Source organism: Chroicocephalus ridibundus, chromosome 6, assembly GCF_963924245.1.
Source record: "Chroicocephalus ridibundus chromosome 6, bChrRid1.1, whole genome shotgun sequence".
NCBI classification, from domain to species: domain Eukaryota; kingdom Metazoa; phylum Chordata; class Aves; order Charadriiformes; family Laridae; genus Chroicocephalus; species Chroicocephalus ridibundus.
In genome coordinates, this window is record NC_086289.1 from 5,592,803 (window position 1) to 5,616,356 (window position 23,554).

A 23,554-nucleotide genomic window follows, 5' to 3' on the forward strand; every position below is an offset into this window, starting at 1 on the left:
AAGAGAACTTGCTTTAGAACCAATATAAAATCAGACTTAAATTATCCGAATGATGATGAAGCTACTTCTCTTTGTCTCTCCGTCTGCTTTACCAGAAAATTTCCAGCCTACTGAAGCCTTCAAGAAGTCGCTGTGGAAGCGTGAAGGTTCTGAACTCTTGCCTCCTGTTTCACAATTTACTGAAATTGTAAAAATTTCTAGGCAATCCTATCACTATGTTTGAACACTAGATAGTATGCTGAAGCAGAGGGCATATGCGTTAGCGTAACACTATGAACTCCATGATTAAGGGATGTTACATGCTGTAACCAGGAAAGCAGAAATTAAACCTTTAGCACATAAGGCTGTTTTAAGACAGCAACTTAATATTATTATATATTCTTTTAATTCTCTTTTCATCAGAATCTTCTGCAAACTCTGTACTCACAACTGAGGTAGACTGCTAATGATTGTTTTAACTGATTGGTGTAATAACATAAACCAAAAGTCTACTTCAAGGAACTCTTAAAGTAGGATCAGCGGGATGCCAGAAATAATCATTCATCACACTTCCTAAGCTACAGATATTTATAAAACAGTTGTACTACTTATGATGATCTACGAGAAAATAAAGGCAATGAGGGACATTACTTGGCCCACTGCTCCAGATCAGAAGCCAGACCCACCATTACACTAAACTCAACTCTAATGATACTGGCACTGGGAAAGGAACGGAAAGAGTGGAGAAACTGTATATTAAAGAAATTTTAGTCTGTAATATAAAATGCTCGTAATGAAATGACAATTTGAATGTTGATGAATTTTCCAGACTTGTAATGCTTGGTTGCAGATAATTTAAAACTACTGAAGATACAGTTCTTCCTGGTAAATTAATAATACATATTCTTACATTTAACTCAGCTTTTAACTTCGTTGGTTTTTGTATAAACACCACCTCCTGTCATGATTAACTAGTTTAGAGTCTATTCCACTTCAAAGTATACCTTTATTACTTTATTTGCCAAAGCACAGATCCCTGCTTAGTGAATAATCTATACATTTGTGTGGAAACATACAGCATATTTGAGATGTTCCATCAAGTACAGCATCCCTTTGTCTCTAATTTTCAACTCCTTAGATGTTAGGGCTTAAAGGCAGATAAAAGATTCATTACCATCAGGTTCATCACTACATTTCCACTCCTTAATAAAGGCGAAAGTTCCAGGACTTTCCTGCTCAACTTTTTGAAGGCAGAAAACTTGTTTAAACCACGAGGTAAAAAGTCACGCCTCGAATGCCTGTGAGCGGCCCTTTCGGGGATTTATTCGAAATTACTTGGGCGCAATTTATTTTTGGAGCGAGCCAAAGACAACTACCTGCGAGGCCCGACGCCGCCGGGCTGCCGCATTCCCGCCGCGTTACGAGATCGCCGTTCCCTCAGAGAGGGGGGAGGAGGCCGCCGTCCCCCTCAGAGGAGAGGGGTCCGCCGTTCCCTCAGAGAGGGGGGAGGAGGCCGCCGTCCCCCTCAGAGGAGAGGGGTCCACCGTTCCCTCGGAGAGAGGAGGCCGCCGTTCCCCTCAGAGGGGGGGGGGGGGGGGGGGCGGCCGCCGTCCCTCTCAGAGAAGGAAGGGGGTCCACCGTTCCCTCAGAGAGGAGGGGGGGAGGCCGCCGTTCCCCTCAGAGAGTGGGGGGGAGGCTGCTGTTCCCCTCGGCTGGGGGGACACCGCCGTTCCCCTCGGAGAGGGAGCCGCAGTTCCCCGCGCCGCCTCCCTGAAGGAGCAGCGACACCGCCAGCCCGAGCAGGCCACTGACGCCGCACAGCGTAAAGCCCTCGGCCTCCCGCCGGCTCACGCACCGCGGGCTATGCTCATCTTCCACCGCGGCAGCGACCTCCCGGAGCGGGCTGTGGCGCCGCTGGCCCCTCCCACCGCCCTCGCCCCGCCCCGTCCCCGCGGGTTTGGCCCTTGCCGGCCGCCATCGCGACCGGTAACAGCGTCTCCGCGGCCTTGGCGCCTTCCGCGGGGCCAGGCTGCCCGGGCGGCGGCCTCCCGCGGCGGCCTCCCGTGCCTTTTTCGCGGTGGCTGGTGAAGGCTCGGGGTGCCGACCAGCGATGTCGGAGGCGAGTGGGAGCGATGATTTCTCCTCCTCCTCCTCGCAGAGCTCGGGCGCGGGCCGCCTCTCGCTACCGTCCACCTCCCGTAACGGCGCCGTGCCCCAGCACAAGCAGCAGCGGCCGTCGAGCCGCCCGGCGGCCCCCGAGGAGGATGGAGAGGAGCCGGAGGCGGCGGGGGAGAACCCGAGGCGGCTGGAGAGCGCCGAGGTTGCCGGCGATGAGCGGAACAGGAGGATGATCCGGAACCAGTACCGGGAGCTCATCTACAGTGTGCAGCGTAAGCCCGGGGTGCGGCTCCCCCCGGGGGCGGCCCGGAGCGGGCTGTGGGCCGCCGGCCTGTCCCCGGGGCCGGACGCGGCTCTGCCCCGGCCTCTTTGTCGAGGGGAAACGTGGGCTGCGAGGGGGTGCCGGGGCAGTCCCTGGGAGTGCCAGGCTGGTAACCTGCCCTTGGTGCTTGAGGAACTCTTCAGGTTTCCGTGGGAACTCCGAGTTCCTTGGCCTGCTGAAAGTTTGGGCCTGGAGTTAGGTGGAAATTTGCCTCCCTGGAAGCATTTGCACGCCCAGGGATAGCAAGGTTATAAGGGCCTACGGGGAAGCTGGGGAGGGACTCTTTTATCAGGGAGTAGAGCACTAGGACGAGGGGTAACGGTTTAAAACTGAAAGAGGGGAGTTTTAGATTAGCTATTAAGAAGAAATTCTTTGCTGTGAGGGTGGTGAGCCCCTGGCCCAGGTTGCCCAGAGAAGCTGTGGCTGCCCCATCCCTGGAGGGGTTCAAGGCCAGGCTGGACGGGGCTTGGAGCAGCCTGGGCTGGTGGGAGGTGTCCCTGCCCAGGGCAGGGGGTTGGAACCAGATGATCTTTAAGGTCCCTTCCAACCCAAACCAGCCTATGATTTACCCACACTTAATATGTGTGACTGCATTGAGGCAGGAGAACCATCAGCTTTAGACCTGGAGATATACTGATAGCCTTTAATTTTGCGTTCATGGTGTTGGAACTTTAATTTGAAACTGTTGGAACCAGTACCTGCCTGGACCAGGAAGTTATTCTTAGGCTTTTCAGAAAGTGCTATGTGATTTTTTTTTTTTTTTTTTTTTTTTCTTTAGCATCTTTCTAGGTAGGTGTGTCAGTACTTCTCCTGTGTATGTTTGGAATGTGCTGTTTTTCTCATGAAAGCATAACAGTGGTTGTTTGAGTAAGCACTGCAAAATTAAGCAACATGTGGTGTTGGTTGTTTTCTGTGTGCTTGCTAAATTTGTGGGGTTGTTTTACAAGACAATACAACGCAGCTTATGGATGATCCAGTCTGTGATTATGCAGAAAAGCAACAGTGGTATGTCAATGCACTGAATATGGTGTATGTCCTTAAAAGCAGTGCTGTGAGTAGCTGTTTAGAATTGAACATCTGAAAGCTTCATTTAATCGTATGTATACTGTTATGTGTAAGTCACTGTGTTTGATTCAGAAATCACCAAGCATACGTTTTTGGTGGTTTAAGTGTTTCTTTCATGAAAGTCCTAAATAACTTACAGATAAGACAAATAAAATACAGAAAACTATAATATACGGTAGCTGTTTTGACACAGATATAGAAATTTTACTGGAACCCAGAGAAATCTTGGATCTGCTAACATAAATTCAGCCATATAAATCTTACTCAGTTGAAGCAAAATGAAAATTGCTTCTTCAAACTGAGTTAATGCATAAACATTAATAAAAATGGAGCCTACATAATCTTGCAATTCATGCGTTATAACTATATTTTTTATTTTTGTGTGTATGATGAGCTATGAACCAGCCAGTTTTGATTTAAGGTTTAAGTATGTATTTATTGATGCTTCTCTATTTAAGTAATTTAGGATTTCATTTGTGTCCCTTCCCCACAGAAAATCGTGAGGATATGCTGAGTTCAAAAAGCAACAGACTGACAGAAGCTTTGGAAGAGGCCAATAAACTGTTTAGTGGAGGTAAGACAAATTCTGTGGTCCTTATGAGAGGTGTTTGCTTGACAGTTGGCCAAGTGTGGGGCAATGATACCTTATAAAGAGGGCAAGAGAATGAAGTTGAGGTACAAGTACTTTATCAGAATTCTTAAAGTACAACTTGAAGTAGATATCTTTAGTTGAAGAGAAATTGTTTGAATAAGTTGATGTGATAAAATAAACATCATTACTTTAGTGTTTATTTGCACTTAGAAAGACTGCTTGCTTTATCTTGACTCTGTAGAACAATATATGTAAGTAGTACATATAAAAGATATCAGTGTAGAGGGCTTCATTTCACTTGGAGAGATGCAAAGCATGTCAATGAAAAATGCATTTTCTTTAAGATAATGTGTTATTTTTCCATGCTTGCCTTTGTCAATGTCATCGTCTTCTTTTCTCTCCTTCTTTTTTAAAAATGCAAATATTATTTTAAGGATTTTTTAAGTAAGTATGTTAGAGGTCAGTACAATAAAATGATTTGCAAAGCTCTACACCCAGGAAAGTCTGTATGCTAAATTTTACTATTGTATTTTGGACAATTACATATTACTAACATAAATTCTTTTCTGTAACAGTTTCCTGTGCACGAGAAGCTGCATTGGATGCCCAATTTCTTGTCTTAGCATCAAATCTAGGAAAAGAGAAGGCCAATGAGTTGCACTCTGAGATGACAGCATTTGATTCACTAGTGTTTGCAGAAGACTTGGTAAGTTCCAGACTCTGAATTTGCCAACAATTTTGCTAGAGGTTTGCTCTGTTTGTTACAGAATCATAAAATAAAAGCCTCAGACTGTGAGGCAGTACATGACAGCTCTCATGGATTTTAACATTCTTCCTATGAGTTCCTTTGATTAACTTTATGGTTAGTGTTGTTAATTGTTTTAGGCTATGTATTAAGCGTTTCCAATATGCATAGGGGGAAAAAACTACCTTAAAATGCAGACATGCCCCTCCATTGTTGCATTGCAGCTGCTTTATCACAGTTCAGTCAGTTCATGCTCTTCAGGTAGTCTTGTGCACTGTTTTATACCCACTCTTTTGTAGTTTCCCAGTAACGAAGTAGTTTCTTTATCCTGTCTGCTCCTTTATATGGTTTTTGGATGCAGTTTTCAAGGCCGTGTGTCACTGACATGAAATGGGACTTCGGATTACTTGCACGCTTCTAGGCTAGACATGTTTGTCTCTTTGTACTCTGACTGGGTGGAAAAGTCAGTTCAGAATAGCTTTGAAGCAGACTCCCCCCCACCCTTGAAAGTTTTCTCTTGTGTTACGGTAAATTAATAAGGAGTCTGAAGAGCTCTGAAATATAAAAACCCATCAAGTTCAATTGTTTTATTGATGTTGCTCCTGTGGAAGTCTGGGTTGATGGATGCAGGGTTGGGCCAAGCCTGGGTTGGTTTTATGATGTTTGGGGAGCTAGGCTTCCTGGAAGCGTGTGCTGCTCGGAAACTGTGAGACATCTTAGCTTTATAGTACGATTTAAGTAATGCTTTGCTACTTCATACATCATTGAAATTCTGTTGGAATACAGGCATTTTTATTTACCTATAGCTCTTTTTTTCATTGCTTGCTGATGCTTCCTGAACACAAGTCTGTATGTGAGTGTTTTTCTGTTTTCATGTATCTTCAGGAAAGTCAAGGTTCTTATGCAGTGATATTAAATATTAATCTAGCAGGACAAACACCATAATACTGTATTTCAGCATTAATGTATCTACTGATCTTTCTCTAAGTGAATTTTCATTGCAACTTTCCTTCTTTTGTAGCTAACCTTCATGGGTATAAATCGTGTACAAGTAGAAGAAAATGACAGTGATTCTGAGAGCACTTCAGGTGGCTATTTACCTAGTAATGCCTGGCATAAACTGGGAGAAGAAACAGAAAAGTACTTCAGAAGAGCACCTTCTTTTCACTATATGTAAGTTTATTTAAGGAAATAGTATATACTGCAGCACAAGCTAATGGCCTTAATAGATTCTTATCTTTAATGCCCTGTGCTTGAATAGAGTTTAATCTCGGGTCACAAAGTGTCAACAAGAACTTCTTATGGTACAGTGAACTCATTGTCTCTACAATATTTTTTAATATTTCTCTCTTTGATTTTGATTTGGCTTGGCTACAAAATAGTATCACTTGTATCTAATAGACATAGTAAGGTATTATTGATTTATGTGTTTCAGACCAAAAAAAAGGGTAGAAGTGATCCTCTTTGCTTTAAAAGCTGACTCTCTTTCTCTTCCTGTAGAGGCTGCAGCCAGAATCATGAATAGAGGAACCTTTTATTTTTCTTTCCCAGACAGTTATATACGGTCAGTCTGTCAGGGTCTATATCTTTTACCTGATGATTGTATTATCATAAAGAGACCAACAGTTCTTCTTGTATGTCTGTGTTAATGGGTTGTCTTTTAGAATCTTGCTTTCTGTCTCTACCTCCAGAAGAAATCAGCTGATTACTGGCAAGTGGCCTTATATAGAATCAGCGTCATCTCTGCTTAGGCGTAGGCAGCCCATTTAGTAGGAGCCTTTTTAGCTGCTGTTAAATGATGGTTAGTCACCTGGCTTATAGACAACACTCCAATTTAAATCTCTGGTAAAGTCAGCCTATGATAGCAGGATCCAGTTCAATTAAATTACCGACGTTAGAGCTGATAGAATATTATTCAGTTGTCTGTGCTTTTGCACTCGTTCCACACCCCAGTAAGTATCACTACAATTGTAAGAAAGTTGCTGCATATAATAATTTCATCATACAATATCTTATATTTAATGCTGGACAGCTAATTGATACGGTTCAAACTTATATTTGCACTTTGAAGCTGTAAGCTCTAAACGATAAGTATATTTTCCAATCATTTTTACAGTCTTAAAACTGACTGCAAGAAAGACTTTGTTTTCTCATTAGTTGCATTTTGACATCTTAAGTAATAATGGCTGTCTTCTGACGGAGGATGTGTGAATATTAGCAAAATGTTAATTTTAAATAATAAGGTGTAGTCCTCGGTTTAGGAAAAGAACTACTTACTTCTGACTCCATCTATTCTTATCTGAGGCCTGAAGTGTTGGGTGGTTTTTTTCATGGTCAGTCTATGACTTCTGAAATTGAGCAGTTGCAACTCGCCCAAGATCGGAAAAAATATGTGCTGCAGAATTTCTGGGTACCTGCTGAACTAACTTGAATTGAGTCTCAATTCACACTCTCTCCTTTAGGCATCTAACTTGGTGGAGATTCAAGGCAATCAAAGTTAGGAGCCTAAGTTCCTTATATAGTCAATGGAGAGAGGTAAGCACTTCAAGAAAGTGCCTAAATCTAGCACGTACGTTACACTCACATTGTTTAATGAGAAACTTTGGATCTCAGTGTACTGAATGTTCTCTTGATTGATTATGTTTTAACAATTTGTGGCTTTTTTGTTAAAAAAAAAAAAAAGCTTACTGCAAACTTGAACTTACAGAGACTAAACAATAGATGAGAAAGAGATAAATATTGTATGGAGAGAGTTTTCAGGCAAAAAAGTTTGTAATAAATTCTAATGGGGATATTTGAGGATATGAACCATAAACTCTGTTTCATTTCTTAACCACTTTTAAGAGAAGTAGATTTAATGTTTTCAGTTAAAAAAAAAAAAAGTTAGAATAATTGCATCAAATTTTATACATTTATTGATAATTCTTGTATGAGGCTGTGTTGTGGTTTATCCCTAGCCAGCAGCCAGGACCACGCAGCTGCCTGTGCAGTTCTCCCCCTGCCCCAGCAAGGCAGGGAGAAGAGGGAGAAAAGGAGGGGAAAGGATAAAAAACGCATGGGTTCAGACAAAGGCAGTTTTATAGAATGATAACAGAAAAGGAAAAATAACAATAATAATAAAGGTAAAAGAATATACAAGACACAAGTCACTCTCACCAGCCGGTGAACTGTCAGCATCCCGAGGAGTGATCCCAAGTACCCCCTGCCCCTGGCTGACCCCATGTATATACTGAGCATGACGCCACGCTACAGAATAGTCCATTGGCCATTCCATCGTTCTGTCTATGGGAAGCTGAAAGAATTCCTTGAAAAATATAAACATCACCTGGCAACAACTAACCTGATATGCATTATTGATACTCCTTTCATACCAAATCTAAAACACAGCAATCACTAGGAAAAAAAAAAAAAAAATTAACTTCATCCCAGCTGAAACCAGGACAGGCTGCCAACGTATATTGGGAGTAACTTCTGGGGATGGCTGTTTACAGAAGTCTCTAAATGTGACGAGGCTCTATTTTTAGGTATCAGTCGTTACTTTGCACTTTTATCAGCAGATCAACTGCTCAGTACATAGATTTCTTAGCATACAATGTAAAATATATTACCATATATATGTTCTGTTTATTTTGGTTAGGTTGGGATCTTTCAAGTCTGATCCTCCTGTACCAAGACAACGGATTGAGAGGCAGAAAAAAGCTAGAGGAGGAGAAGAAAAACGAGCAATGCCTGCTCAGGTCTGTGAAGTGTTATCTTTATTAACGATTTGTTATGGCATAGTTACTACAAGTCAATTTTAAATCTTTCTGTTTGTGTTGTTTAGGGTTTTGTAGCTACAAAGTGTGTAGTACTAAAGGATACAGACTTAATTATTGGGCTTCTTGATTTGTTTTGTGTGGACTGCCATGTTTCACCGAGTGGAAGGAAACAGTATTTTCAGACTGATTTCAAGTTCAGAAATAGGACTTAGACTTATTTTTTCAATTTCAAATTAGCTTATTTGCTCTGTTGCTTGTTGCTTTGGAAGGAAACAAAAAAGAAACTTCTTTACATTAGTGTGTTTTCAACTTCTATTTAAAAAGTGTCTAACAGTGTGTGGCATTTGCACAGAAATGTGGTTAACACTACCAAACTAATTGGCTCACTTAACCACTGTTTTCCCTGCTTTCCATTTCCCAATTCTTTCTGTCTTGCTCTGTCAGAAAGGCAAAAATCTGAGAATACTTAGAGACGCTTACATTTCGAACTTTGAAAAAAAAAATAAAATAAAATAAACCATGTTGTTATGGGAAACCTCTGACTGATAACGCCAATGCATAGAGGCAAAATGTTGAGTATGTCATTTTAAATACAGCCTACTTCATAATAATCCAAATAGTGATAGAGATTATTCTGATACAGTTTGTGCTTGGAAGAAGAGGAGCTGGAGGGTTTGAGAGAGTTGCTTCCAGAAGTGAGTGACCGCTGTTTGTGGTTTTACCTGGTACCAGGTAAACACTGATGGTCAGCATACATGTTAATCTGTGTTTGGTAAATATTATGTGTGAAACTTTCTGTAGCTTGCTTTATTGCAAGGTGCTCAAAGGAACAGTGGGGTTTAACAGGAACAGCAAACAGGTTACTGAAGACTGTACTTGGAAAGTGAATTTGGTACTCTGCTCGTCACCATACTGGGAGGATGATTTGAAGTACCCTGCTTTACAGATAATGAACAAATCTGTAAAATCACAATAATTATGTCCTTTGACGATATCAAACTTGATGCCATGACGTTTCTTACATGTAAACTTAGGTGCCTTTTCTGAAAAAAAGTTAAAGATCTTAATGAACTGCCCTTCTGCGCTTAAAATAAGCTTCTTCAGTAAACTCACAGACTGTGTACCTGGGTAACCCGCTTCCACAGAACTATTGGAAAGTAAGAGTAGACCTATAAACAGGCTCAAAACATACAGTTTGATATTGGTATTGGCCTTTCAGTTTGATATTGTAAACTGGGAATTCATTCCTAAAGCACTTCGTAAGTTGTCTCACGTTTGCATAAGTGTATCTGTAACACTGCATGTGTAGTAGACAGTAAAATTTATGTTATGTTCCTAAAAGGCCCTTTTCATATTCTTGTCTTACAACAGAGGTTATTTGAGGTGAAACTATGTTTCTTTTTTCCAGTTAAAAAAAATGGAGGAGTCTCATCAGGAAGCTACAGAAAAAGAAGTAGAAAGGATCTTGGGATTATTGCAAACTCATTTTAAAAATGATCGTAAGTATGATTCAATTAAGATTTAAAGCAGTAATTTGTTAAAATTAATACTCTTAATCCTCTACAGTTAAGAGGGGTTAAACTATAGAAACAAAATGAGGTGGAGTTTGCAAGTAGAAATCTTTATGTTGAAAACCATATACTATGTATTTTTTTATGACGTTAATCAGTTGCTGTTTGATTGCAAAATAAATTTAAATCCTACCCGCTCCCTCTTACTAAAGCATGCCATATTTTAGAAGGAATCAAATAGTCACTGTGTATGTGTGTGGCAAAAGATGGGAAGAAAACAATATTCTCTAGAAACTGTTTCTTTCTGCAGGCAGCTTGGGGTTCAGCATTGTAACTAAATTGACAAACATTCACTTAGCTTTTAAAAGCTGACTTTCTTACGTTTGTGTTTACAGATATTAGCTCTGTGTATACCACCTGTTTGGTTTTGTTTGTGTGGCTTTTTTTTTTTAATAAACCCATTTTTTCATCTCTAGCTGATACACCTATTTCCTTCTTTGATCTTGTGATTGATCCAAACTCTTTTGCACGCACTGTGGAAAACATCTTTCACGTGTCCTTCATTATAAGGGTAAGGCATGACATGTTCTTGAAGTCTTATTTTAGATCTTGGAATTACCTAGAAATATTGATTTGTTGTTTTTATAGCTTTAATATTGACAGATCAGGATTTAAATATTAGGAATCTTAATTGGTTTTATACAAACAGTCTATGATATTTTGGTAATTAAATAAAAAAGAAAACGGAGTTGACAGACTAATTTTTTTTTTTACTGGATTTGTCCAGACAATTAACCAACAAAACAAAAGCGAAATTTTTTGCTGTCAAAATACTTTTCAAAAACAGATTCTACCTCACATTATTTTAGATCATAGAGGATTAGTCGTATAGAAGAGTTATTGAGGTTGTAGGGCAGTGTTTCATGTTCTGTTGAATCTGTAGATTTGAATTTCAAACTATACTTTGTCTGATGGATAAAACGAATTTCGGAAAAGGGAAAAACTTACAAACATTTTGACTAAATTCAGGTTTATCGTGAATGCTGATGTGATTATGAAGGGTTAACTAAAGTATATTTAGTGAATAATAATGATTTTTAACAACTCAACTTTTTAATAATCAAGCAGTTACCAACTGTCCTATATCAGCCACATTCTTTATGAATAAGTGCTATATTTAAATAATTTTTCCTATTTAGTATGCCAATTAAGATTCTTTATCAATATGTGTACCTGTTTATGTAATATAGTAATTAAAAATATGAAATCTCAGTGCATTATCCTAATTAGATAGTTCTAATTTCTGAAACTTTAAATTCTACTGTTTTTTAGGATGGTTTTGCCAAATTGAAGCTGGATGACGATAAATTGCCAATAATAGGTAAAATCTAGCTTTAAAATACTATAATAATTTTTGTTAGAACATCGAAAAGTAGCTGCATCTTATGTGTTTGCAAAGTTTTACATATATTTTTAGCTGCAAGAGTAGAGATTTGGGCATATGGAATGAATGTAATTGAAGGCATGAAGGAATTTATGAGTAACTGAAAGGATTGAGTCTCTTTAAATATCAAAATATGGGAATAGGCCATTATGCTGATCAATAAAAATTAATTCAGTTAATAGAAGTAAAAGGTTATTACTTTTCCTTTTAAGTGTTATTTTTGCTAATAAGTGTATGACCATTGTTACGCTTTGCTGAGAAAAGATATTTTTGTGTGCAAGAAGTCTCCGTCGTCTCTCTGAGTTGGGAAGTGCTGCAGCTTCAAAGGAGTTGAAAAGGCAATGCCATCCTATGTATGAGGTTTTTGGCTTTCATTCGCACAGGATATAAGACTTTGGTGGTATTTTGTAAAGGATTAAATACTTAGGTCCTTCTGGGACTCTGAGAAATGTTAGTTCCTAAATTTTTAGGAGGTAAGGTTAAAGAAATTTCTGGAGAAGCATATGGTCCTGGCTATTGATAGAGACTAGCTTAGTGGAGTATATATAAATTGGTTTGCTTTTTTTGTGAAGCTTTTTGTGTTCCTGGAGGAAACTGATTTTCCAAGTGTAAAGACTATGAAAATACTGTATTTTGAACAGAGCCTTCAAAAGAGAATGAGGGAAAGGAGGATCACCATAGTGCTGGAGCACGGAACCAGGTTGTCATATCTCTGAGCCATCAGGAATGGAAGGTACAATAGAGAGCACTTGATACTTTTGATTATTTTTTTTTTTCTTAAGTGTAAGAATGCATCTGAGAGCTGTGCTGTGATGTACTCTGATGAGGATAGGTGTTCCTGTATATATTATCACTACATTTAATTTTATGGATTCCAGAACAATCACAAATCTAATGAATGTTTTTAACTGCAAGAAAACTGAGAACTGGGATAGCGATTTTATCTTTGATCCTTGAGGCTTGGTCAGTTTAAGTGCTTTTAAGTTGTGCAGTGACTCGCCTTTATTGTTTTATATGAGGACTGCATAAGTATGGAAGCTGTTTCTTCCCTTATATACGGTACTTGCTTCTAGAGGGGAAGTTCTCCATACAGTTTCCTCACTGTTTGCTGTTTGTAATAAATTTTAGACAAAAAGTAGTTTCTAGCACATACAACTCTAGTTCTTTGTCCTTCGCTTAGAATGTGCAGAAGAAACTTAGTAATTTGAAATAGTGCTTCAGTATGAAAAACATTATTACTTATCTCGTGGTAACTGCAATGAAATTGAAATAGCTCAGCGCTTGTAACTTACGTTCTCTTGTCATCTCTAACCAGGAGATTGTAGAAACATATGAAATAACAGAACCCATGATTAGTCCTCCTTATAGAAATGAAGATGAAATGGACATAGCTTAATTCAAGTAAGTTCAATAAATCAAACTAAATAAGGATACACTGTATCTTCCTTATGCATGTGGAAGAACTGCAGGGAAGCTACCTGTGACTTACAAATGAAGAAAAACTATAAGCAGGATAACTGTATAACTTCGAACGTTTCTATATTCTTGATCCCTTCATGAAATGAAATGTCATCTAGTCTTCTATGCAGTAATTAACTGAAAAAAACCCCTGTATTTTTGTACTTAATGGTCAGTTAAGTGATATACTTGAGTTAGTTTTTGGAATCTTACCCTTGGACTGCAATGCTGTGAAGAATCATAGCTTAGTTTTTGTACTTTTGTTATTTCTTTTTTAACCTACTGACAGCTTATGAGTCAATAAAGTAGTCCGAAGAAGGACTTAGGGAAGCAGGGGAAGGGAAGACAGTCTGGTTCCCTCTAAAAGCCTTTAAAAGATAGGATTGAATTATTTTATTGTCACAGTTGTTTGGCAAGTTTCAAATCTTAATGTGTGTTGTCTTATTGTCTTCTCTTGTTTTTTCTTTTCCCCTAGGTGCCTTAAAGAAAATATTTTAAAATTGTTTCTTTCAGAGAAGATTTTATATGTATATATTGTAAAATTAAATTTATTTTTATTGGAACATCTTACACTTTATATAAGCTGTCTTGTTTATACCTGTCACAGGGTTATTACCATATACTTTCTATTTATTATGGCTGTGTTTACTACTTTATGTAAAGTTACAAACACAAGCTTTCAGAAAAAGGAAATGCTATCCCTTCTCTCATCCCTTGTCGGTCACCGATGGCAGCCTGCAAGTGGAATTTACATGTTTAATTACCTCTGCTGTGATAATCTTATCTTGATGCTCTTGGGTGCTGCAGAACAAATTTGATAATGTCTTTCTGTTCTTACTCTTCTGGAAATCAAGGTTGAACTTGTGGAAATTTGATCTCAATTACAGATAAATTCCTCCTTCCTTTTTTCCTAAAAAAGGAAGTACCATGTGTATTTGGTAGTGTAACTAGGCAGGACAGCTGCCTTAGGCCATGTCAGTTTTCTCTTAAGAATAAAGAAAAGCCTAGCTCCATCTCCAGGAGCTCCCCTTGTGAGGAGCACTGTCTCTGGAGCTTTAGGATTTCGGCCTCCCTTTCCTCAGGAGGCAGGTTTCTGCTCCAGCAGCGGAGGTGATGTGCTCTCTGCGGCTAGCCCTGCTCTCGGAGCCCCTCTCTCGGGGGTGATAAAACGCGGTCAGGCCATGAGGGTAGGAGGAAACACACTTTGATAATCTTTAATCTACGACGCCCAGCGCGATGCGTTGGTTCAAATCCAGCGAGCGGGGGGAGCCCTGCCCGGGGCCGGGCCCGCACCGCTGAGGGCGGCGACCTCCCCCCGCTTCGGGCGGGGCCGCGGGGGCCGCCGGGCACCATGGCTGCCGCTGCCGCCGTGGTGGAGTACAAGGGCTGGAAGGAGGGCTACCGCTGCGGCTACTGCGGCTCGGAGTGGGGGAAGGTCTCCGCCGGTAAGCGGAGGGACGGGGCCACCAGGGCTTCTGGGGCGGGAGGGGGGCCGCCCTCACTAAATATGGAGGAACATTGCTGGGGCCTGCGGGGAAGCTGCCGCAGCTGCCCGGGTTAAAAATGGCGTAGCCACCGCTTCCTGTGGGGGTTGCCTGTGCTCTGCCCGTAGCAAAGATGGCGGCGGCGGCGGCTGTTTCCGGGTGTCCCTGTGCGCCGTGTGGGGCAGCGGGCAGGGTGCCGTCCTGAGGCGGGCGGCGGGGCAGGGCAGGCGGGTCAGCGGGGGAGATGGCGGCGGCCGGCAGCTCCCCGAGCATCGTCGAGTACTTCGGCGGAGAGGATGGCTACCGCTGCGGCTACTGCAAGAACGAGAGCGGCAACCTCTCCCACGGTGCGGCCCCGGGGGCAGGGCGGGCTGCGAGGGGAGCGGGCTGGGCCAGGCCCGTGCTGTCGGACAAGGGGGCGACCGGGGCGGCGGGGCCGCTCCTGGCTGGTGCCGGTGGGGCTGAGGGAGGCCTGAGGGACGGGGTCGGTGTGGGTCCGGAGGCCATGGGCTCAGCGGGAAACCGCGCCCGTTGTGCCTCTCCATAGAATCACAGAATGGTTTAGGTTGGAAGGGACCTTAAAGACCACCTAGTTCCACCCCCCTGCCCGGGGCAGGGATACCTCCCACCAGCCCAGGCTGCTCCAAGCCCTGTCCAGCCTGGCCTTGAACCCCTCCAGGGATGGGGCAGCCACAGCTTCTCTGGGCAACCTGGGCCAGGGGCTCAGCACCCTCAGAGCGAAAAAGCCTTCGGTCTATGGGGAACCCATCAGGAGTAGCGGGAAAGCTTTGTAAAGGATGAAATGTTTTAATTATTATAGTCATAATATATGCATCCTAACTAAGGAAGCAGTTAGCATCTTGCCCAGAGCGTTCTCCTGGCCTGGTTTAATTTCTCAGGTGCAGCTGCCCTGCCAGAGCCTCCACCTCCCGTGACAGCCCGGGCTGACCTGTAGATCAGAGCCTGTCTGCCCGGCAAGGCTCCTGGCTCTGCCCTTGCTGCCAGACAGGGTTCCTCAGGCCGGCTCAGCGGGAAGCGGGCTATATTTATATTCTTTTCCCCCGTGAAGAGGTGACAGTCCCTGAGCTTGGCTCAGCTGGGTGGCTGCCGGGGAAGTTGCTCTCTGAGGGGTCCCTGGGAGTGGTCTGTGTCAGCTTCAGTGCCTCTCAGAAGAGTCCTTCTGGCACAGTGTTTCCCACTCAGTTTAACAAAATTATGGAGCAATTTTGTGTTATTTTGATGGTGTATCTCTGGGTAAGATAGCAGGTGGAGAGGTAGACGTTTTAACTTGTACAGTCAGAGCAATATAGTTCATCGCATCCCAAGGTCTGTTAGTTTTGTTTTTTTTACCCTTAATGTACGTGTTGTAAGTCAGTAATTTATAAGATTTATGAGTATGCCAAGTCCTTGAAAGACACCTATTTGAAAGTCACAATAGCTGCTCAGATTTACTTTAATATTTCTGTAGAGCTTGTTGTATTTTAATGTATTAATGCATAATTGTGATCAGTCAAGTGTGTTACTGTATTATTTATTTCAGGTATGTGGGCACATTCGATGACAGTTCAAGATTACCAGGATCTCATAGATAGAGGATGGCGAAGGTAAATTTAAAAAGAAAATATGAAGCCATGTTGTCAGTTTAGATTCTGCTTAGAATCCAGTTTTAAAATTTAGGGTGGCGAGAACAGTTAACTAGTTTTCGGTAAGTAACTGAAATGGAAGTATTTGTCTAATGGTCTGTGACTTTTTGTAACATGACACTGTATAGCAGGAAAATATTTGGTTATTTTAGAAGGACAGTGTTTTAGTATAGTAGCAAACAAACAGCTGAAGAATTTGCTTCTCAACTTTTGTTACTCTTCATGTAATGTTCTGATATTATTTTAACAAAAAAGGTTAGTCTTCCATTTAGTGTGTAGTATAAGCAACAAAAAAATCAATACGTGTTTATTGTTATTTTTAGAAGTGGAAAGTATGTCTACAAACCTATCATGAATCAAACCTGTTGTCCTCAATACACAATAAGGTAAGAAGCTCAAAATATGCTACTGTAAGTTATTTGACTGCACTCAACCATTTGTGTTTACCGCTTTAAATGCAGAATATTTGAAAAGTTTATCTACTTTTAATGGTACTTTGAGTACGAAATGTATGCTGTTGGGTTTGTGCACAGGCACATCAGCGGCTCGGTGATGTTTTCCTGTAAGCAATCTGCTGAGTGTGTACCCTCGCCTTTTGCTTGGGGGTTGCAATCCAAAAGGATAGTCCCGTGATTGCTCTCTTGCTCGCTGGTTGCAGGTGACCCAATATGTCTGTATCCCACAAACACTGCTTTAGTGGCCCAAATAAGAGAGGCTGTCTGTTGAGTAGGTATGAATGATCCAGATACGCTTTTCCAGCAGTAGTAGTTATTATGAATGCTTTATCTTAAGATGGATAAGTGAAAAATTCTAGTGTATTAGACTCCTAGGAAAGCTTTTTTTAATGCAGTGCTTGGGATCACCTTGGCATGTTTTAGTGATTATAGTGATACACGCACAAAACATGCCATAAAGAATGATATTATGCAGTAGAAGGCAACATAATTTTATTAACTCAAAAGTGTTGATAAAATATTTGACCACTTAATGTAGGGAAACTTAAGAAATAATTAGGAAATATGTATACAGTGTAACTTTTTTAAGGGGTTTCTTAACATTTTTTTCTGAAATAATGTTTCGCAAAAGAAGTGATCGTAACTTTTTCTTTTTGAGGTGCCAAGCTTTGCATTTTCAGACCTCCAAATCTCACAAGAAGGTTCTGAAGAAAATGTTGAAATTTATTTCCAAAGGAGATGTTTCGAAAGTAGTGAGTGGAGGTAAGAAATTCTTACTGTTTGAAAACCCATATTGAAGTTTGAAAGGTGGATCAGGTACCTGCTGGAGTGATCGAATGGCTAATACGCTTTGATTTTTGTATATATACGCTTTGATTTTGTTTGAAGTTATGGCTCGAGATTAATTGACTGCCCCATTTTAATGGAGAAAATAAAACTGTTCTCATAAATGAGTTGGTGCAATTCGAGGTCATAAAGGAAGCTTTCCATTTTCAGACTATGCAAACAGTCACTTTATCTGTTGGAAAACAGTCATAAAATTGTAAATAAGTTAATTTAATGTTAATTGTGCAAAGTGTGAGCTGCGGTTATACAGAGAGAAATTAACTCCTGTATTTTTAAATTATTTACAGAAGAGCCTATGGATTCTCATATAGAAGATGTGGTCTCGTGTGATTTTGCATACAAAAGTGAATCTCGTGTCAGTCAGTCTGAACTGACTCCCTTGAGTGTGGATCACGCAGAGAGGGTGGAAAATGAAGATAAGGAGACAGGAGAAACAAAAGAGGTGGATCAGCAGACGGTGGAATCGGGTTCTCTTCAGATATGTGCAGATAGAGACACGCCAGTCCCTGGAGAACCATCACATTCAGCTAAAACCGCTCATGCACCGCCCAAGCCAGGTAGTCAAATTTCTGGTAGTAATTGGAACACACTATCATGATTTCACGTCTTGTTGAAGACCTTATTTTTATCTTGTCTAGTAATTCAATAATTGTTTCTTTTTATGCCCTATACTCTTGCCAATTTATGCAATATGTAGTGTATAAATTGAGAGATGCTGCGTGTTACTTGTTTTCTTAGTTTTTCCTGAAAGTTCCATTGATTTTCATTATACTTATTTTTTTTAATTTGGTTATTGAGAATATGCATCTACAACTGGTAGTTTTCTGTATGCTATTTAGATTGCTGTCAGATAGGTTAAGGTGGTTGAATCTCATCAGATGTTGGGACCAGTTTCCAGTTCGGGATACTTTTGTGCACAGAATAAGATGTACATTCAGCTTTCCCTTTCTTTGATGGGATGTGGTGGCTCGGGCTTTATGTCCCGTTAAGCTAAGGCTTAACCTTGTCTCTTGTGCAGCAGTGGGAAACTAGTTTAAGACACAACAAGAACGACCGAGGTGTTGTTTTTACGTTTCTTCATTTCTGCAGGTCATCTTGTTGTAATACAAATTGTGGTGTTTACACCCCATGAATACACCTGTGAATAACTTGTTTAAGGCTATATTTCTTATGCTTTCTTATGCTTTCTTAGACTATTTGCCACAGACCTAGCTGGCATTGGAAATACGTTCAGTGTATTACTGTGTTTTTATTTTGTAGGCTTAAAGGAAATTACATAGCTTTCTGCTGATGTAAAAAAAAAAAAAAAAAAAAAAAAAAAGTATAGAGACTTCTAGTCCTCTATAAAGAATAACATTTTCTAGGTGAGCTTTTTTATCTATTTGGGGGCTTTCCTTGTTTTAGGTTTGGCTAACTTTAGATTAGAAAAGCAGTGTCACTAGAGGATGTGAAATTATGTCGTAATTTCTCCTTTTTTTTCTTGCTGTGAACTTAATATTACACGTCTGTAAGGAATGCAGTGAGTATGTACAAGGAGTAAGGCAATCTCCCTCATTTTACTTTTGATGTATTTATGCAATGTTACAGCTCCCATGTGCCAAAGCCTGAAGGTAAATGCTTCTTCATTTCTACAGTTTTGCGTGAAGTACATGGAATATTTGTGGCATTTTCAATATTATAATAGTATTTAGTATAATACTAATTTTAATAGCATGGCCACTTTTTTTCAATGTGGAAGTTATCCCTCAGTCAAGCTTTTGTATAGTAATAGTAAAGATTTCTGAAATACTGCCTTTGGGATGAATTTGAACGTGAAATCTTTACCCGAAAAAAGGATAATCTCATTGTCAGTCATGGGACCGTAATCTTTTTCATGTGATAGCTGTTATGGTACCCCTTGCTGTGGCACGAGAGCCTGGAATCTACATCTGCTTGCAGCAGTGTTATGCTTTTCACGTAGCTTGTTGTGACAGGGAAGCCCATGTGTCACAGCTGGTGGGTGATCCTCTGCATGGTGTGACTGTATCTGCTGCACGTGCAGAGGAGTTCTTGAGAGTCCCCGAAGGGGGGTGGAAATAGTGCTGGAAACTACTGCTACCAGGACGTGCCCGCAGAGTGCAGCGGGTCGCTCTATGACTTCTCTCTTGCTCTGGCTATATTCCTGTGGGACATGGGTGATTTCTGGTAGGAAGATGGTACGGGGTGGATGGATTAGTGCCAGCGTAATTCATTTGACCAACAGCTTGCACTGGAAAAGGTAGTAGAGTTCTGACAGGCTCTGTGTGGCTCAGAGGCTGCAGATGAGACAGCCTGGTCTTACAGATCATCTTTCCAGTTTTGCATAGCATCTACAGTGGCCCGTTCAGAAAAATAAAGGGTATTTTCTGAATTGTGGTTAGCCAGTACATGGCGACTAATATTAATTAAAATCCTAGTGGAGACTGGATGCTTCAGAGTCTCTGCGTGTGTTGGGACGTCATACTAATGCCTAATTTTGCTCACATGTTGTGCCAGTATTATGAGAACTTCAAGTTACTTTTTCCTTCACAAAGATTTTTGTCTTCTTCTATGAGTTGGCTAATTTCAAGTAAAATAATGTTGTTTTGTCCTTAATGAACACTCATTCCCATTGGTTCACGTTTTCACCAGTTTAACAAGGAATTTTGCATCTGAACAAAAAAGGAAAGTTTTCAGAAATGCGTGATCAGAAAACTAGTAGTGCTGCATAGAAGCAGTACTGTTACACCTTCCTGGAAAACTTCTCCAGAATTTTTAAGACTGTATTTTATATTTTGATTTATAAAATGCAGTCAAAACTTTTATAGCCATCATATAGTTTATATAACTTTTATTTGTTGTGCAGATTTTCAAAACCCTCTTGTTTTTTAAATTATTAATGGAAAACTTTGAGTTATGTAAACATTTTGAAAGCAAACTAAGTGGCTATTGACAGCAGATGGCAGTTTTGGGTAAAGATTATGAGTGTAAACCTGCTGTTGTTTTGAAAAAGTGAGGTATGGTCTTCAGTTATGTTAAGAATAACATTGGGTAAAACTTTAAACACTAGAAATGCAGATAACGAAAGCTTGAAACGTTGTTTGTACTCTGTTTTAGAAAAAGAGGCTTTACTTTTAGAGAGGAAAAATATTCATTAGTGTGCTTCTTTGTTTCTGGAGGCTTTAAATGAAATATAAAAGTGAATAATAAAGGCATCAGAAAGCTAATTTAATTAATCTCTCTTTTTTTTTTTTTTTTTTTTTTTTTTCAAGATAGGTTGTGTCACAGGTCAAATTTAGTTTAAAATTTTCCAGATAGAAAGATGTTTAGTTTTCATCTTGGAAAATGTAGACTTGTTCCATAATAAGATTGTTTAATTGCATTTTTATGCCTTTATAAACAAAACAGGTCATTGCCCTGTAGGAATAATGGGCTGTTTCTGCACAGTTTCAGATAGAAAAGAAGGTTTGCTTATGTCTGTGTGCACATTCATTGTTTCAAGAAGTTTTTCTTGCTAACTTACAGCTTATAGAAGATATGAGACATGAAACAGGTCCTGATACAGATGAAGTACTCATTCTTCAAATGTATCATGAGTATTTTAAATAAACTCTTTTTCTGACTTGTTTGCCCATGGACAGGTCACGTAGTATCTGTAATTTCCTCATAGTTTCTGTCCTTTTCTGGTGAATGGTTTTAGCTGTATGGATGAAACAAATACTCAAAAGCCTTAGCTGAGAGGTAAGAACACTTGATCATAAAACCTGCTAGTGCAATTGTAGGATGTCTGAATAGTGCCTAAGTGGTGTTAGCTCTTTTTCTAAGTCCCCAAGATGCTCTCAACATTTCAGCTGTCGCGGAGTCTGCATGGCACAACCAGGCTGGGACTTTTCTGGCTGAGGCAGGAAGAGCTCACTGCTAACTTGCCCCAGGAGGGCACTTATAAACTGTAAATTCTGTATAGTATGCACATTAAAAAAAATAATTTACAGCCTCGCTGATTCTTAAAATTTTTGTCCCAATATGAAGTATGCTGCCAATTTCTATGATGCATTTATTGATAAAGAAAGACACAAGCAGCGGCTCTGAGGGCTGCAGTTCTTTGCAGGTGAAGTCACTCTGAACACACCAGTGAGCTCCTAAAATATCAGTCCTCTCACCATTTCCAGTTTGCAGAAGGATACCATGATTCTCATTGTCCATGGGATGGTTTGAAGCAGGTAGAGGACAAGAAAGAAGTCAGTTTTGGCTAATAAGTTATTGCTAAGAAGAAGCAGGAGGAAAGAAAGCTCTAACTACGTTTTCACAGGAGTTCTGGAAAAAACAATTTCCATGTAATTTCCAGGCCTTCAAGTGAGTAAAGTGGGATAAGCCGTAGTTAAGTCTGGGTTTGGATTCCTCTTTACTTTTTATAAATTTTAACAGAGTTGGGAAAGTGGCTTCTTCGTAAAGCTTCACATGAAAGCAGCTCACGGTTCGGTGTACTTTCCCATTTGAAAAGGTCTTTCAAAAGGTGCCAGCATGTCTTTTCAAATAAATGGATTTTGGGAGAAAGCTAATAGTGTAAAAGACTTCCTCAGCAGTTTGTCATAATATTTGTTACAGTTTTGGTTCTGTACAAGATATATGACTGTATTTCCCCATATAGGACGAGTTTTTTCCAGTCTTCCTCTCTCTTTCAACGTTTTAAATATTGTGTCTCTTTTGGCCTCCAACTCATTTACCAGTGCCCTAGAAAGTAATAAAAAAAAATAATGCAGAATTAGAGTTACTTTGTATTACATTAGCTAGTTGCTGATACAATTTTGAGTGCAACTTTCTTTCTGTATGGAATTTGCAACAGCAGCTGCTAAGCTGAGACAGATATTCCTTAAAAATTGATTATTTCTTCCAGCGCTGTTTCCAGCAGCACAGCAAAGTCATACAGCTCTTACCCAGCCTCTGGAGTGAGGTGTGGTGTTCAGTCACTTGTGTGCGCTACACGGAGTAGCCAGCAGCGATGTACGTGTTTTAGGCAGAATTGAGGGTATTAGGAAAATGTTTTTGGCTTTTTGTAACTTTTACAAATTTGAATGTTTGGATTTACAGTCAGTAGCTATTAAAATCATAGTGTCTAGGGAAACTGCTACTTGTAAGTACATTATTTGTACTTACATCCTTTCAGTGCATTTGGTGGGTAGCATGGAGACCAGCTGTCTCCTTTTATTTTTTTATTTTTTTTTCTTAAATGGAAGAAAATTCTGTATTATTTCTTCTCGTACTGGCGTTCTCCTATCTTGCCTTTTTAACCTTACATTAGTGTCCTAAGTATAACATTATTCTGGCCCCTTGGTTGAGGAATTTGGACCACTTGAATTTTTGTTTGTGCGCCTTCGGATTTGCATTGCTTTAAGTTCTTGTGGAACTACATACTATTTTCCATGCCGATCCATTTGTTTCCTAGGTTTGAATTCTCTTTTAAGTAAATACCATTTCACAAATAGAATGTTACAAATGGTCGATCTGTTAAAGAGAGAGTTAAGTTGATAAAAATGAATTGAATAGTAAAAACAGACATTCTGAATATAATTTGAAGCAAAGATGTAAGCTTTTATGGCCTTCTACTCGTCTTTTACGTGTCATTAGTGACACTGGTGGTGTTTCTAAATACTGCATAAGGATTCCAAGTGCCAAAAAAAAGAAATGCTGCTTTTTTGTGTGTGTGCATGCGTCTTCTATGGGAGTCTGGTATAGCCACCTGGGTTTCTAGTGCAGTAGAACAATTCTCTATGAATTTGGCTGTGAGGTTTTGTAGTTTTGGTGGTTTTTGCCTTTCAGTATTTCAGGCTGATCCTGTAGCTGTCTGGCGATAGTACATCATCATGCCATATATTAAACAGGAGCTTTTCTTCATTTCTGAGAGAGGGATGTGGTGTAATGATTTATGGACAGACTTTTTTACAGACAGGAAGTATTTTCATTTTAATTTTTAAATTTAACCTTGGCTCTGGGATGGAATCACGGTCAAGGTGTTTCCATATTGAAGTGCTGCGTTAAACAGGTGTAGAGGAAAAAATCATTGCAGCTTAGCTTGGCATCAGGTTCTGCTGGTAGTTGTAAACGTAAAAGACCACAGTCTGCAATTAACAGTGATTTTA

At 40.2% G+C, this 23,554-nt stretch overlaps 2 protein-coding genes across 5 annotated transcripts in view; both read left to right on the forward strand.

The window, feature by feature from the left end:
- The first annotated feature begins 2,010 nt into the window (after window positions 1–2,010).
- On the forward strand, window positions 2,011–13,557 carry NSMCE4A (NSE4 homolog A, SMC5-SMC6 complex component). The gene is made up of 11 exons (XM_063337687.1): window positions 2,011–2,369; window positions 3,978–4,058; window positions 4,652–4,782; window positions 5,843–5,994; window positions 8,459–8,558; window positions 9,988–10,078; window positions 10,567–10,661; window positions 11,423–11,471; window positions 12,176–12,267; window positions 12,850–12,935; window positions 13,468–13,557. The coding sequence occupies exons 1-10, from the start codon at window positions 2,090–2,092 to the stop codon at window positions 12,928–12,930; spliced, it is 1,152 nt and encodes a 383-aa protein (XP_063193757.1). The 5' UTR covers window positions 2,011–2,089; the 3' UTR covers window positions 12,931–12,935; window positions 13,468–13,557.
- A 747-nt stretch (window positions 13,558–14,304) lies between these two features.
- ATE1 (arginyltransferase 1) overlaps window positions 14,305–23,554 on the forward strand; it is an 88,122-nt gene continuing 78,872 nt past the window's right edge. For 3 of the 4 annotated variants that reach the window (XM_063337684.1, XM_063337683.1, XM_063337686.1), the window contains exons 1-5: window positions 14,607–14,823; window positions 16,017–16,080; window positions 16,443–16,505; window positions 17,233–17,336; window positions 17,708–17,977. In XM_063337684.1, coding sequence (XP_063193754.1) covers window positions 14,721–14,823; window positions 16,017–16,080; window positions 16,443–16,505; window positions 17,233–17,336; window positions 17,708–17,977 — 604 coding nt within the window. In that variant the 5' untranslated portion in view covers window positions 14,607–14,720. Of the gene's footprint in view, window positions 14,438–14,606; window positions 14,824–16,016; window positions 16,081–16,442; window positions 16,506–17,232; window positions 17,337–17,707; window positions 17,978–23,554 lie in introns of those variants that run through there. The other variant, XM_063337685.1, reaches the window with a different exon arrangement.

Bases quoted from the DNA above. Each gene is read 5' to 3' on its own strand.
- NSMCE4A (XM_063337687.1), top strand. From the start codon at position 2,090: ATGTCGGAGGCGAGTGGGAGCGATGATTTCTCCTCCTCCTCCTCGCAG. The intron at 2,370-3,977 runs GTAAGCCCGGGG...CCTTCCCCACAG, and splicing joins GCTCATCTACAGTGTGCAGC to AAAATCGTGAGGATATGCTG. The intron at 8,559-9,987 runs GTCTGTGAAGTG...TCTTTTTTCCAG, and splicing joins AACGAGCAATGCCTGCTCAG to TTAAAAAAAATGGAGGAGTC.